Raw genomic sequence first — 15358 nt, 5'->3', positions numbered from 1 at the left:
TTCTTTTATTGATTTATTTTTGTAATTTGGCGCTCTCACTACTCCGTAGATATTAAGCAGTGTGACACTATTTTAATTGTAAGTCTCTGTGGAAAAACCATATAAGAGAAGAAAAGTAGACTGAACGGTAGATGGATAAATAAAGAAAACACTGATAAAAGGCTTTAGATGAAGTCCAACCCGAAGCGTAAAGGCTGAACAAACCGACGGCGTGGCAGCCCTGCAGAGGTTAATAAATGTTATTCTCCATGGACCAGGTGTTTACCAAAGCGTCTAATACACATAAAGCTACAAGCAGCGCTTCGCAAATCTAATTTTCTACCTGATTGAGAAACCGTTCAGCAGGAACGTGGCCCTATCTCCGCAATGTTCCCTTCATTAGGAGGAAAATCAAACATATCACTTCACACAGACGCCGTGGGGATTGCGGTTCAACTTTAATGAAAAGATGAAGGAGCGAGCTCACTCTTCTTTTTTTTAGTAATAGGCCTGACAATGAGAATCCAGAGGGAGAGGTTTCAGTTATCTTTGTAGTGTCTCAGAGAGATGGACGGATCGCTGCGGGGATGGATGGAAAGTCGCTGAAGCTAAATCGTGTTTTTGATGTGATTTTTTTTCCAGGCCTTTCCAGGGAACAGCAACGCAGACAGCGTGGTGCAGCACAAGCTCCAGCACCCGGTGATCGCTCGATACGTCCGGCTCATTCCCCTCGACTGGAATCCCAACGGGCGGATCGGACTCCGGCTGGAGGCCTACGGATGTCCATACGGTCAGTTCTGGCTCGTTTTTATTCTCCACTTAAACATGACTGTAGGTCCTAAGTGCTGCTGGGTCGACTTCTTTTGGTTCTTGGAAACATTTCAACTCTTATTCAAGGTCCCAGGGATCTAATATCACACTCAAATCCCAAGTTAAGGTATGATTGGTTGCAAAGCTGCCAGGTGAGGGATGACTGATGTGTTCATGGTGGTAAAACTATGTAGGAAGGAAAAGTACCCGATAAGTGGGTGTTGTAGATCCCAACTTATTAGGTATTTATAACCCAGTCTTGAGATCCCTAGACTGCAACGCAAGTACGTGATGAGTGGGCGTTGTAGATCTGAACTTATTAGGTAGGATGGACAGATAGATGGATGAATGAATGAACAGATGGATGGATGGATGGATGGATGGATGGATGATGAATGAATGGACAGATGGATGGATGACGGATGGATGGATGGATGGATGGATGGATGGATGGATGGATGGATGGACGGACGGACGGACGGATGAATGAATGGACAGATGGATGGATGGAAATTAAGGGATGTTGCCATTAAATTGGGGTCTTGTTGAAAATCAGACGACATTCCAATTTCCCCAAATACACAAACGCAGTCTCTCAAACTTGCATTCAGTCGATAACATGGTTATCGAAAGATCACGATCGGCGTCATGAAAGTAACATGAAAGGCGTAAATATTGGTGTTAAATCCTTGTCGTGTTTTATATGCTGTGATCCTGCCTGAGTAATTTACATATCAGGAATTAACACCCTGCCAAAGTTACATAAGACATCATTGTACCTGACTGTCCTCCATATTAAACCTGAAACCCTACAGCGTCATTAATTATGGAGATCAGCCTAACTGATATAAATAATACAGCCAAGACCCTACAGCATCATTAATAATAGACATTAACCTGAATACTTAATACAAAAATATACGTAAGAACCCAACAGATCCGAGGATCTCCTGGATCCTCTGTGAGCAGAACGCCGTGTCAGAGCCGGATGGACTGACCTTATAGTTAATAAACTCACAGCCTCTGAATAGACATAAAGAGACGCTGTGGAGGAGGAAACAGATGATCAGGAATTAGCCAACAGATGGGAGAACACTTGGTTCCGTCTGGACAGGTGAGACGAGGAGAGTCTGTTTGGGTCGCACAACTCAATGCATCAAAGTGGTTAAAAACAGGAAAACAGCATAAAACATGAAATTAAAAGACCAGAGCTGTTTGAAAAGTGAACGATAAGAAAAACCAACAAACTTGAACAAAGAAACAGCATCTAAAGAGAGGAAGTGGAGGCAGGAGAGGAGCTCTGGCCGCGACACCGACAGGAAACTTCTGATGTTTGTCGTCTGTCTGAGAAACTTTAATAAAGTCAGAAGAAAGACGTCTGTGACACCAAACGCCGACACATCAAAATCCAACTCTGCAGGAAGCAAACAAACCAGACGAAGGTGGTAAGAAATTCAAAAAACCTGCAAATCAGCTTTAAAATCAAACACTTTTGGTGTCAATTGAAGCCGTTAAACTGACTTCACACTGCATAAGACTGTAAAGATGAATATTTAAAGTAGTTTTCATCTAAGCTGGCGACACTTTTTTTTATCCTAAAGATGAAGAAAAGGTGTTTCCTTCAACTTTTGATCAGTTTAAATGTTTCTGATGTTTTCCCGTCAGCTTCTCAGATTCAATAATTGATGCGTCTCTGCTGACATTTCTAATTTGATGCTTCAGCAGCGACGTCGTGGGCAGAGAGACGAGGACGATAGTGGATCGACATGAAAGCTGCTTCGCTGGCCGTTAATCTGCCTCCAAAGTTCAGGCTGCAGCTGAACGTCAGCGTCTCTGTGCAGCGTTTACGTTCTATTAATAACTAACCGCTCGCTTTCTTCTGGAAACCTTCATTCGCTTCATTGATCTGAACAGAAACGGATGGAAAGAAGATCCAAGAAGAGATCTGTAGACCTCACAGAAGATGAAGATATAAAAGCAGCACTGCATACTTCACACATACGATCTGAATAACGGCATAAACAGGAAAGATATCAAGAACAGGAGCAATATAGGATGGAAGTAGATTAAAAAAAGAATTGTAAGAAGTTTTTTCAGGACTGTGGTTCTTTGAAAGATGTTTTTATTGAATCGTGTGACAATAAAATGACGAGACGAGGTTCAGGTTGGTTAGAAATAAACAAGTAACTCTTAGAAGTAAAAGAGCTTCGAGGAACCTGTTGAGGAACCTTTTGGATTCAAAAGGCAGCAGAGTTTACCACAGGAACGGATGGATGGATGGATGGATGGATGTTGGATGGACGGACGGACGGACGGACGGATGACAATTAAGGGATGTTGCCATTAAATTGGGATCGTGTTGAAAATCAGATGAGATCCTAATTTTCCCAAATATACAAATGCAGTCTCTCAAACTTGCATTCAGTAGATAACATCTCCACTAATGTTCAGACCAGCTCCATGACACATTTAATATCCAAAATCTACTAGAACCTGAAATGAATGAATTTGATGCTTCCTACAGGTTTGGCTGTAACTATCTGCTGTTATAAGCTCACAGTTCTGAGCATACGTCTGGTCAACGTGTGTTTCTGTTGGCTTTTTCAGACTCGGACGTGGTGAGCTTCAGCGGCCACAGCAGCCTCCTCTACAGGCTGAGGCCCAGACCGACGCAGACGTCCGGCGAAAGCATCAGCCTGACATTCAAGGCGCTGAAGAACTCGGGGATCCTGCTTCACGCCGAGGGCCGGAACGAGCACAGCCTCCGTCTGGAGCTGGAGGACGGGAAGCTGCTCCTGCTGCTCAGAGAAGGTAACCATCACCGGGAGGTAAAGGGAGATAAAGTGGCTCATGTTGCTGTCAGTCCTGAGTCTCTGCTCAGCCTGACGCTGGTGTTTCGGCTAATGGATGTATTTTGGCGTCTTCTCTTTAGCTTTCACCACTTTCTGTCAAACTGACTTCCTGCTTTCTTCTTCTGTCTTCATGGTTTTGTCATTTATCTCGTCTCTTTGAACGCTCCACTTCCCCGTCGCCTTCTTCTTCTTACGTTTAGTTTAAAACGGACTTATTAGCTCCTGTTTGGTTTCTTTCGTCCCATTCCTACATTTCTTTATGCTTTCACAGCCTAAACACGTCTGATTTTACTCACATTGTTTGTGGACACATCATCTAAATATAAGTTTGTGTTGCTCTGAGCAGGAGGCTGTAACAGACTGTAGGCTACGTGCAGATCAGATGGGTTTTCAAGAGCTGCATGTCGACGTAGTTTCGGAAAATAGATTTTTTTCAGACTGTCGCCTCAGGCTGTGAAGCTGAAGCCGGACTTGATTCAATTCGTTATTCGTGACAGAAACGCTGGAACGGCGACATCGAGGTTAATTGTGCGTCGTCATCGTCTCGTCCTTCTCGTCTGGTCACGGGTTTCTCAGGCGGCTGTCAGAAGCAGCTCCCTGTGATTCGTCTCCAAATTGTGACCCGAGGCGGAATCTGTTTGGTTTTTCTCGCTGCTTGTAACTCGCTTCTCGCACGCTGATGAGTTTGAGGTCGTGTAGCTGCCGCAGTTCTGCGCTTCACCTTCAGGACACGAGGAAACATCGCAGGCCGAGTTTGGTCCCTGATGGTAGAGTACTGGTAGGTAGCAGCGAGCTAGCAGGACAATGATGGAACATTTATACAGCAGGTTTACAGCCAAAGAGCTTCCTGGTAAAAAGGCGACTGGTTGATGTTAGAAGTTAAGTCCAAGTATTGAGGTTGAGACCTCAGAGTGTCGTTTATAATGAGGACTGACCAGAGCAGTGATTAAAACCCACAAACTGCACATGAAACACAACATTAGCTGATTTTAATACATCATAAGGTTGAGACTGTACAACACTGTCAGTCATGGACAGAACCCAGCTGATTCTGATCCAAAGGTTTGACCTAATAAATAGATAGAGTTTTTTTAAGTTTTTTTTAAGCAATAAACTATGAAGATCTTCTGAACAGTTTTGGAACTATGCTGAAAGTTCTAAAGACTAGTTTGTATATTTGGGAAAATGGGATCTTGTCTGACTTTCTGCAGACAGACATGATTCAACACTGATGCAAAGACTTCTGTTTGCTAAACGTGTAAAAAAAAAAAAAAAAGAAGGATGAAACAAAACAAAAATAACGACAAAACCAACTACAGCAACAATAACAACAACAATAACATCCATAACAACATCATCATCATCAATAACAACAAACATACCAATAACAACAACAAACACAACAACAACAACATCAACATCATCAACTATAACATTAATAACATCAGCAGCAGCAACAATAAGAATTACAACAAGACTTGTGAAAACATCATCAATATCAACAACAACGACAACAATAATACAATAATAACATCAACAACAATAATAATAACTACAACAACAAATCAGAAACAACAGCAATGACAACATCAGTAACAACAACAGCGAGATCGAGATCAGAGTTCAGTGGAAACCAAAACCCCACAGAGAACGTCTTTCTGAGGAGTTCCATGAAGAACCTCTGCAGCAGAAGCTAATAACACCCATAAAGAAGCCAATCTGCAGGTTCCTCTGAGTTCTTCTATTTCCAGACCCGATCCGCCCACCAGCGGCTCCGTTGCTTCGCCGCCTTCCTCCCAGTTCATTTCCACCTTTTCTAATTGCGAGCCATTACGCACCCTTTTAGAGTTAAAAGGCTTTAACTTTGCACATCACCACGGAGGCAGTGATTGTTTAATTTGCACCTTCTACCTGCTTCAGAGTCTCGGCGGCTCGGCCCAGCGCTGTAACAGCCCATTATGGGGGTTTTACACAAAGCAGCCTTCGGCGGCACTTAGCGGGAAACACTTAGTTCCAGCCTGTTTGCTCAGAGCCTCCCGACCGGCGGAACAAACACACGGCTTCATTACAACGGTTCTCTACGAACGCAGCCGGCTGGTCGCTGCTGTACGTTCAGCACAGTGTTGGATTCATGTTCTGAGGCTCGCCGCTTCGTAATTAAGCTTTTTTTTTCTGGCACTGGAACATTTTGATCCTGTGTTGTCTGGTTTTTATTCCTGTAAGACAGAATAAAGCAGCCAGATGTAAATGAGAACGTCTCACACGTGGAGTCGTCGTGATGCTGAAGCTGCTTTCGGTTCGTTTGCTGGGTTTCTTCTACGTCTGCACGAGAGTCAGAAACACATGACGAGGATCCTGAAGCAGCAACAAGCATGTTTGGTTGTTTTTGCAACAGACAACTTTTGCACGTGATTATCAGCATTTTTAATGAATGCTGCAGGTGGAGAAGATCAGCGATGATGGATGAAGTGTCTGAAAACAAACTTTACATTTCACTTAATTGCTTCTACAACCAGAGGTGTTTTTATTTACCATCTAAAACTGCATTCAAGCTGTTGTGAATGTTTAGTTCTGAGCTGTTTAAAATTCTGATCTCAAGGAAGAAAGAATGAAGTTATCCTTTTTTTAAGCCTGAATTTAGCCGTTAAGTCAACTGAAGCAGAAACTTGAGTTTAAGTTGATGCAACACCATCACATCAATCCAGCCCATTGAAATCATGTTTTCTGTTTTAAAAGATGATCTAAATCAGCACTTCAGATCTTTAACTTTTATGCATTTAATTATACAGTAGGTTCTTTAAAGTTTTAATCTGAAACGACAACATTCAGGCGTCAGTCAGATGTCCAAACGGGTCAAACTCAAGCCAAACACTGTGTAAAGGGTGAAACATTTCTGGTTATTTCTGAGTTCTCGTGGCTACAAATGAACTAGATGTGAAGCAGCCGGTGACTCATTCTGTCGTGTTCCAGCGTCGACTTTGTTGCTCTGAGTGACGATTGGGTCTCGCGGGCCTGTAAATAAGCAGCTCATCTGCGAAGCCGCATGTTCGTGTCCTGAGGAGTGAACTGTGCTTCGCTTCACGGCCGACGGCTCGATCCGGAGAGGCGACGTTTGACTCACGATGACGAGCCGCCTGGCGGGCCCCAACGGACGGAAAGTCTCAGTGGAGTTATTAAGGCAGCGATTGGATTCATTGGTTCTGGTGGATGTTTGCAGCTTTAACTAAAGAAGTAAAGAAAAGAAAGAGTTTAATGAAGCTCAAAACGATGCTCAGAAGTAATAAATGAACCCCCAGCGGACTGCAGCTCTGAGTTTTTGTCTTCAGAACAAACTGCAGGAACCCGTCCTCCCGGAGCTCCTGTTGTCTTGTTGACGGACCGCGTGCTCAATCCTTTACTGTAAGCCGAGTGGAATAAAATGAAAATGCTGAAACAATTACAGCCGACTGATAAGACCTGCCAGCGTCTGCCCACAAAATTAGATTTGGAGCGGCGGCGGAGGGCCGTAATTCAGAGGCAGACGGCGGATTATTGCCTCTGGAAGCTGTCTGCAGTGATCTAATGCGAGCACCTGCACTGTAAAACGCAAAAAAAGAAAAAAAAAAGAGCTTCTAAAATCAGAAGAGTTCCTTTAAAAATCCTCAGAAGAAGTCTGCAGGAATCCCGACGGCTCAAAGGAAGCTGCAGGAAGTTTGAAGGGCAGCTGAAGAGCACAGATTATCTGTGGAAGCATCTCGACGCAGCAGAAAGCTAATTAGAATTCAGACAACAAACAGACTTTATTTGCTGATCTTCAGATTACAAATGAATAATCTGCAGCGTGTTTGAACCTCGCTGTGACGACCTCCGCCTCCTCCGAGGAGCCCCGCCGAGTCTCCTGGTAAACACAAGTCATGTTCAGAGTTACTCAGCTGAGTGCGTTTCTTCTCTCATCAAACTTCTGTAAAGCTGATTTTGTTTTAAACCTGTTTGTTTACACTCGTGTTTACCTGCCAGCTGTTTTACAATTGGTGCTCGAGACAAAAAATGGACTCAGTCGTGTAGTTTTTGTCTCAGATATGAAGTTTCTGCACAAACGACGCGACAGAGATGAAGCCAGACTCGAGGATCAGAGCTGCTGCTGAAAGATTCATGGCCGCGAGCAGCTTTCTTCATTCTGATTGGACGGTTTGTTAGCAGCATGTGACCACTTCATGTCTCTCTGAACTCCAGATCTATCCCTGACAGGGCTGCAGAGTGAGGACGGGGTTGATGGAGGGGTCAGATCGCTGAGTAATCCCAGGGCGGCTAAACGCCTCGTCATGCTTTCTGTCGGTGTGTTTTCTCGCTGCGTGCTCGGTCGGTGTGTTTGCAGCGTGTGGAGGCGACACGTTGACGTCTGGAGACAGAATCAAACGCTGGAGACTGTGAGCAGCTTCACACTTTGATAATTTATCATCGCTGCAGAAGGCGGGTTTTTATTTTGCATGACTCGGCAAAAACAAATCCACGAGTCATCTTTCAGCATGTTGTGATTCAGAACTTCTTCACCTCCGTTGTCTCAGGTTGATCTGCACATTAGTAACTCCGCAGGATCTCGACTTTAACGTGTTGTAGTCGAGTGAAACAGGGTTTTATATCGTTGTTGTCGGGTTTAGGAGGTTTTTAGTCCCTAATCCGTCCATCATTCAGGTAAAATCACACAATATTCCACTTCCTAGCAACACCAGTCCTGCTCTGTTTTTACTGGAAGACGCTTTGATGTGCTGCATATATGAAATAAGACATTTTATCTGACTTATATTGCATTTTTGGGATCTTATTCTTCATTTTTTGGGCTTTGTTTTCACTGTTCGTCTAACTTTGTTTTATTGTAAAGCTCTGTGTAGCTCTGTGCTATACACATGAAGTTATTAATATTATTTACACGTCTGTGTTTCCAGAGCAGCTGAGAGATGATATAAGTCTGCAGTTAGAGTTGGACGCGGTGGTCGGATGGATTAAGTGAAGAGCTTTAACTTTCAGATCTCTGAGGAAACCAACAGTTAATGCTGACGTTTAGCCTGAACGTCTTCTAAAGGACGAGGGATTGTTTTATTCTCTCCTCCTGCAGCACTAACAGAGCCGTGACAGACCGGGGAGGAGCTTTTATTTGTTCATGCTTCCCCCTGAATGCAGAGGGAAGGTTTAGATCCTCCAGAGATCCTGTCCAACATCTGCCCGCTGAGCTGCTGCTGATGAAGAAGTAAAAGCTCTGTGGCAGCAGGTTGGAACGCCTCCATCGGTCCGACCTGTCAGCAGCTTCCTGTGAACGTGTGAAGTCACAGTCAGGCTTTCAGAAACGTCCACGGGAGCCGCGAGTGTTTCTCTGTGATGGACGGTGGTGCTGCTTGTGCATCTATTGTCGTATGAATGGAGCCATCCGCCGTCCACGTTCAGTCGGCTCACACAGATAGAAAATAAACCATGAACTGGCCTCAAAACAGAGTCGACATGCGGCTGAACCGTGGGAGGAAAGCGGAGCATCGACAGCAGACCTGGACGGACACAAACGGATCAAACTCCACACAGAGAGTCAGCGGACAGGTTCAGACACAAACTCAGAGCTGTGAGGGTCAAAATTAAATTAAATAAGTGAAGAAAAAACATGGAGAAAATCTGGCAGCAGGTGTGCCAGAAAAAATCTGTCGTAAAAAATTGTAAATAAGAGAATAAAAAACATGTAAATTCATATTTTTTCCCAGAGATTTTAATATGTTATCCGTTATTTGACAAAACAAAGAAAATCTGTACAGTTTAAAAACTATTAAATTAATTAATTATTCCTTAACACACATTTTTTTCTTTTAAACTGAAAATGTTCTAAGTGATATAATATAATATAATATAATATAATATAATATAATATAATATAATATAATATAATATAATATTTTTACCTGATTTAAATACAATAAAAAAAAAGAATTTTTAAAAATTAAAAATACAGATTTTTGATCTTTCCTACTTTAAGTTTTGTTTTGTTTGTTTGTTTGTGTTTTAACAGTTGACATGTAAATGAATCATTTGTGTCTGTACATTTGCTCGTTATAATCTGTAATTAAACAAAACTGGGAGAATCTGTAAAGAATACAGTAATTTGTTTTAAAAGATTAAAATAAAAACTGTTGAAAAATCATTTTGTTCTGTGAAATGAGGCTTTAATAGGATATCTGCTGTATGGGGTCATGACCCAGTCCTCTGGTTCCTCTGTGGTCGATCACTTCACTTCAACAACAATTAAATTATCACTACAATTAATTCTATTCTTATAATACCAACTGGCAGCAACAATCACAGGCCTGAAGGTTGAAGGAAACAGAAAGTTGCAGCCGTTAAAACTCTGATTTATGTGTTGATGATGAGACCAGTTGCCTCTTTTCCTGCTCACTTCTTTATCATCGTCTCTTCTGAGCTAAATACTGATAAAGTTAACGACATCAGACAACATGTTAATATTTAAGCACTGATTTCTGGCGACCAAATCCCTTTGTGCTGTAAATAAACATTCCTGAGCAGCAACATCATCACAGGAAGGATTCTGATTCCATAACGACACTCAGACATGGTTCTGCTGATGGATGATGATCAGCTTCACTCTTTCTAGTCTCTTTTCTAGTCGGTGCTGACTGATGACCCGATACGTCTGCTTCCTTTTCCCACGCAGACGAAGCAGTTCCTAATGTCTGATTCATGTTTAGTGGCTTTGCTCTGCAAAAGCTCTCAGCTGCGTCGACACTTTGGGGGATTCCTCGGTCATTTATTGATGCCCGTCTGCTCCGTTTCCCTTCACGGTTAACTATTGCTGTGCTGTCACTGGTTTGGGTTCTTAGAAGGAAACAGGAAGCGTTTTGCAGACTTTATTCTGAGATGAAAGTCAGATTGATCTATAAAAGCAGAGTTTGAACAGTGAAGTGAGACTGAACATTCTGCCTCCTCCACTACTGTATTCAGTTTTATTGAACAAACAGCTTCCCTCTCCTCGTCCCCTCCACCCTTCGTCCTCTAAACCTCCATCTTCCTCTAAGTCTTCCTCCCACTCTGTCCAGGCAGCAGCTCGTCTCCAGACAGCCTCCACCTGGTGTCGGTGGGCAGCCTGCTGGACGACCAGCACTGGCACCACGTCGCTGTGGAGCATCACGGCGACCACCTCAACCTCACCGTGGACAAAAGCACGCTGTGGGTTCAGATCCCGGCGCGGTTCAGCCACTGGGACCACGACCAGGTGGGATGAGCTCACATTTAAAACCACCACCCGCCTGCACTGGTTCTGGTCTTGATGTGCTTTTTTTTCCTTTCTGCCTGAACAGATGAGCGTGGGAGCGGAGCAGGGCCTCGGCTCTCTGAGGGCAGACAGAAACTTCCGCGGCTGTTTGGAAAACCTCGTCTACAACGGCCTGAACCTGGTGGACCTCGCCAAGCAGGCGGACCAGCGGGTCACCGTGAAGGTAGACTGGCTCACAGTGAGCTGCTGAAAGGCTCAGAAACACTCCGGTACCAGTGAAGGTCCAGCGTTTGGAGTTTAGGAGAAGAAATGTTGAAATATTAGGGATGTCCTGAACTTAACTTTAGATCAATGTTGGAGCCAATTAATGACATTTATCCACAGATTTTTATTGGTAGGAACCTAAATTCGATCTTTTGTCATGCATGTGGTGTAAATTTAAACGATTTAGTTTGAATACACAACGATTTAAATCAATAACTGAGAACCTGATGTCATAAATTTAACATTTATTGCTCATGTTGCTGATAAAGGCTGAATGTGTTTGTGGTTGGAGGTCACTAAAGACCCAGAAGACTTTGTTTTCCGGAATAATAAATAAAAACTCCACCTTTAAAATCATTTTTTTTGTGTTACAAGACAAATAAATAAAGTGCAGCAAATCCAGGGATTATAAGAAATTAAAAGTAACTGAAATGTTGACAGTGTGCAGGAATATTCAAATTATTCACCTTTTATTTACTCAGTGTTTGATGTGCAACAGATGAAAATAATATTTTATTAACTGAGTTATTGGAACATATAGTGTCCATGAAAGTTAGCTAGGGAAAGAGCTGTTCCTGAAATTAAAAAAAAAAAAAAAGATGAAATAAAAATTAAATGGAAAAAAGAAAAGCTAAAATAAAATAAATTAAATAAGGAAAGATAAAATTTAAATAAATTAAATTAAAATGAAATAAAAGTAAATTACAATAACATAAAAGTTAATTTAAATTGCATTTCGAGAAATAAAATATTAATCAAAAATAAAATAAAAGATTAATCAGTCAAATAAAAACTGTAGAACAAAGAAAATAGAAGTAATATTATGAAATCTTACTCAAATTAAATTGACTATATAAAGAGTATTAATGAAAAACTAATAAAACAAAAACAGTATGAAATATTTAATAATTATGATCATTATAAATACTTTAATGAAACATGACAAATAATGATTTAAACATAAAAAATATAAATAATAATAACAATAATAAAACACCACATAAAAGCCAAAAAAAGAGAGACAAAATAGTTTTTTATTTTACATTTAAACATCAATGTTCTCGGCTCTTGTCATGTCGTCTAAAAGGCTGTTCCAGCTTCACCACATGTTTTTATCTTGAGGTTCTGTTTCACTGGCGGTCCATGTGGTTCTTTTTCAGACTTAGATCGAGTGACATCGTGCGTTCTCTCCTTCTGCTCCTGCAGCTGATTTACTGTCCTCCTCATTGGAGCAGAAAGAACAGAATTACACCATCTGACATGTTGGCGGTGATGATCCAGCCTCTTCATTTAACTCGGCGCCGGATGCGATAACTGTCTGCGGTAACGAATCGAGCGGCGCCGTGGAAGCAGCGTGCGGTGATTTAAGGTGGAAGCAGCTGCGTGAGCACACAGCGTGTCTCCATCATCCACAGCGTGGAGGTTCTACGGCAGCAGCTCGGTTCTCAGAAGCTGCTCCAGGACCAGGACTCCATCTCTGAGCGAGAACATCAGCTTTATGGGCCGAGCTGTACGTTTTTATTATTGACTTTCACAGCTTCCAGTGGGTCGGACTCTGCTGGGGTTTCCTCTTCGATCTGAAAACAGGAGGGAGGAGGGTTTCCAGTTTGGGGACCTCTGACATGGTTCTGTTGGCTTCATCAGAACCTTCAGCGCTGAGTGTGAAGAGGTTTGGATCAACATCTGAGGCCCTTTATCTTTGTGTTATGAGGGTGTCTGAGCCCCAAATGAAGGATGTCAGGACCTAAAGGAGATGGACATGAGGGTCGGTGCAGCTTCAGCAGTAATGTAGGCGGTGTCCTGGACCACCGGGTGAAGATAAGGCAGAAGGCGAAGCTCTCGATGAACCAGTTGGTCTGAGTTTCAACCCTCAGCTGTGGTCATGACAGAGAACGACGTCCCAGATAGAAGAACTGAGCTTCCTCACTAGGGTCAGCCTCCAAGGTAGGACCAGGAGTTGGGAGTGGAGTCACTGCTCCTTCATGATGAAAGGACCCAGCTGAGGTGGAGGTCAGGGGGCTTCTGGGGTTCTTTCTTTGGAGGAAACATCCAACAAAGAGGAGATCCTTGACTGGACTCAGAACTAACTGGAGGGATTATACGAGATGTGTCAGAGAAGTCTCTCCATTGTCTTCATTTATCAAGAGTTTGGATGCAACAGACTGATTCTAGATGGTGTCCAGTTCCTCCTGGTGGATCCTGAAGCGTTCCCAGACCAGATGAGATCAACGAGGTGTGTCAATAAAGGTCCAGGACTGGTGTCACAGAAGATATATCTAAAACCCAAACTACGAACTACCAGTTTTCCCCTTCAGATGATCAACCAGCACAAAGAGATCCTGTTTGCTTCGTTCAGAGTTGTGGCTGCTTCACAGCACCCTGAGCATCCCACAGCTCCAGGCTGAGAAGAACATCTCAGTGCTGGAGCAACCTCCCTACTCACCCCACCTGGCTCCGTGGGGTTGTTTCCTCTTCCCCAAGCTCAAGGGGGTCATCAAGGAGACCCGTTTAGAAGACGTGGACAACATCAAGATGGCTGTGACGATGGAGCTGAGAGGATCCTGGAAGAATCCTTCCAGGACTGCGTGGGGAAGTGTGTTAGACTCCAGGGGGATTACTGTGAAGGGGAAAACTGGTAGTTTGGATTTGAAATCTATCTTCTGTGACACCAGTCCTGGAAGGCCTGGGAACGCTTCGGGATCCACCAGGAGGAACTGGAAACTGTCTGGAATCAGTCTGTTGCATCCAAACTCTGGATAAATGGAAGACCATGGAGAGATGCATCCTGGGTAATGCAGCTGAGCTCATGTGGTAAACGGACTCGAATCAAACTCTGAGGAGTTATTAGTAACTGACACACAGCTGACCTCTCATGTGTCATGATTTTAAACAATAACGGATCGTCTCCCTTTTTTTTCAGGACACCTTAGAGTTTATTTTTGCACCACATCTACTAAATTTAAACTTCGGCTGTGATTTGTTGTTTAATGAGCGTCTGTGTTTTGTTTTATTGGAAAACTGTTGTTGAGCCAAAGAGCATCATATTCTATATAAATGATAATATGAGTGAATACATTATTAAATCTTAGCGTGTTTCACAAAGTTTAAGCTAAAGTGCCCTTATTAATATGCAGTGGATGAGAAACAGCGCTTCACTTCTACTGTAAATGCTCAAAAGGAGAAGTGTGTGTGTGTGTGTGTGTGTGTGTGTGTGTGTGTGTGTGCATATAAGTGTGTGTTTGTTGGATTGCGTCCGGCTGATGTACGACACTGTCGACGGTCTCCTCTTCAGTCTGCATTACTCCTTGTTGCTCTAACTGCCCCACAAAGAGCTTTTAGATTTGATCAAGTGTCTGTGTGCTGCACGCTCGGCTGAAAATAGAAACCCAGAATTCCCACCGGGGCCCGGGGATGTGACTTATCACTGCTGCCGGCCCGGCGCTAGATTTACCGCCATTACCGCTTCTCCAGACTATAAGCCTGCAGAAATGAGCCACTGCTCAGTCACTTAATCGCGGTCTTCTCTCAACACTCCCTCGCACTTCCTCTGTGACCTCAGAAAGCTTCGGGCTGACATTGGTGCCTCGGGTTTGATCTGCCGGTGCTTACGCTAAGCCCGGCTATTATCATTATGGTAATGCTGTCGTGCTTTTTAAGGAGCCTGGCTGATGAGATTCCTGTGCATCAGGGCGCCTCCACGCAGCCTCGGAGATTAATTCATATTCATGCGTTATCGTGTTTTCCCTCTTTAGCTGTAATCATCTCTCTCCCCGTATCTCTTCCCTCCTCATCCGTCTCAGGGCAACGTGACCTTTTCGTGCGCCGAACCCGTTTTTGTTGCCGTGACGTTCGCCGGCCCCCAGAGCTTCCTGTGGCTGCCCGGAGGGACCGATCCGTCACCGGCGGGCCTGGCGCTGGGCCTTCAGTTTCGGACGTGGAACAAGGCGGGGCTGCTGCTCACCTTCGACCTGCCGAAGCGAAGCGGTGCGGTGTGGATGTACCTGAGCAAAGCCAGGCTCCATCTGCAGGTCCACAAACCCGGCAGGGCGCCGCTGGAGCTCAGCACAGGTCAGTCCGACCCACAGCCTTTAATTAAAGCCCTCCTCATCCCAGGTGTCTTTAAAAAGTATTTACCTTCTTTGGAAGCTTTGCTGTTGAATCCTGGTCAGTTTAATTTGGTCTATTTGACAAGAACTTAGACAGAAACCGA

General features: G+C 43.6%; 1 protein-coding gene across 1 annotated transcript in view; it reads left to right on the top strand.

The window, feature by feature from the left end:
• LOC103369171 (contactin-associated protein-like 3) overlaps positions 1-15216 on the top strand; it is a gene marked incomplete at its 3' end in the record, with an annotated part of 27098 nt that extends 11882 nt beyond the window's left edge. The window contains exons 4-8 of the mRNA XM_008297820.1: positions 622-769; positions 3397-3600; positions 10709-10884; positions 10970-11107; positions 14949-15216. Coding sequence (XP_008296042.1) covers positions 622-769; positions 3397-3600; positions 10709-10884; positions 10970-11107; positions 14949-15216 — 934 coding nt within the window. The remainder of the gene's footprint in view (positions 1-621; positions 770-3396; positions 3601-10708; positions 10885-10969; positions 11108-14948) is intronic.
• Positions 15217-15358: the final 142 nt, after the last annotated feature.

Source organism: Stegastes partitus, unplaced genomic scaffold (assembly GCF_000690725.1).
Source record: "Stegastes partitus isolate 25-593 unplaced genomic scaffold, Stegastes_partitus-1.0.2 Scaffold1251, whole genome shotgun sequence".
Taxonomy (NCBI): Eukaryota; Metazoa; Chordata; class Actinopteri; family Pomacentridae; genus Stegastes; species Stegastes partitus.
Note: the sequence above shows the minus strand (reverse complement) of the source record. Positions and strands in the feature narration are given on the sequence as shown.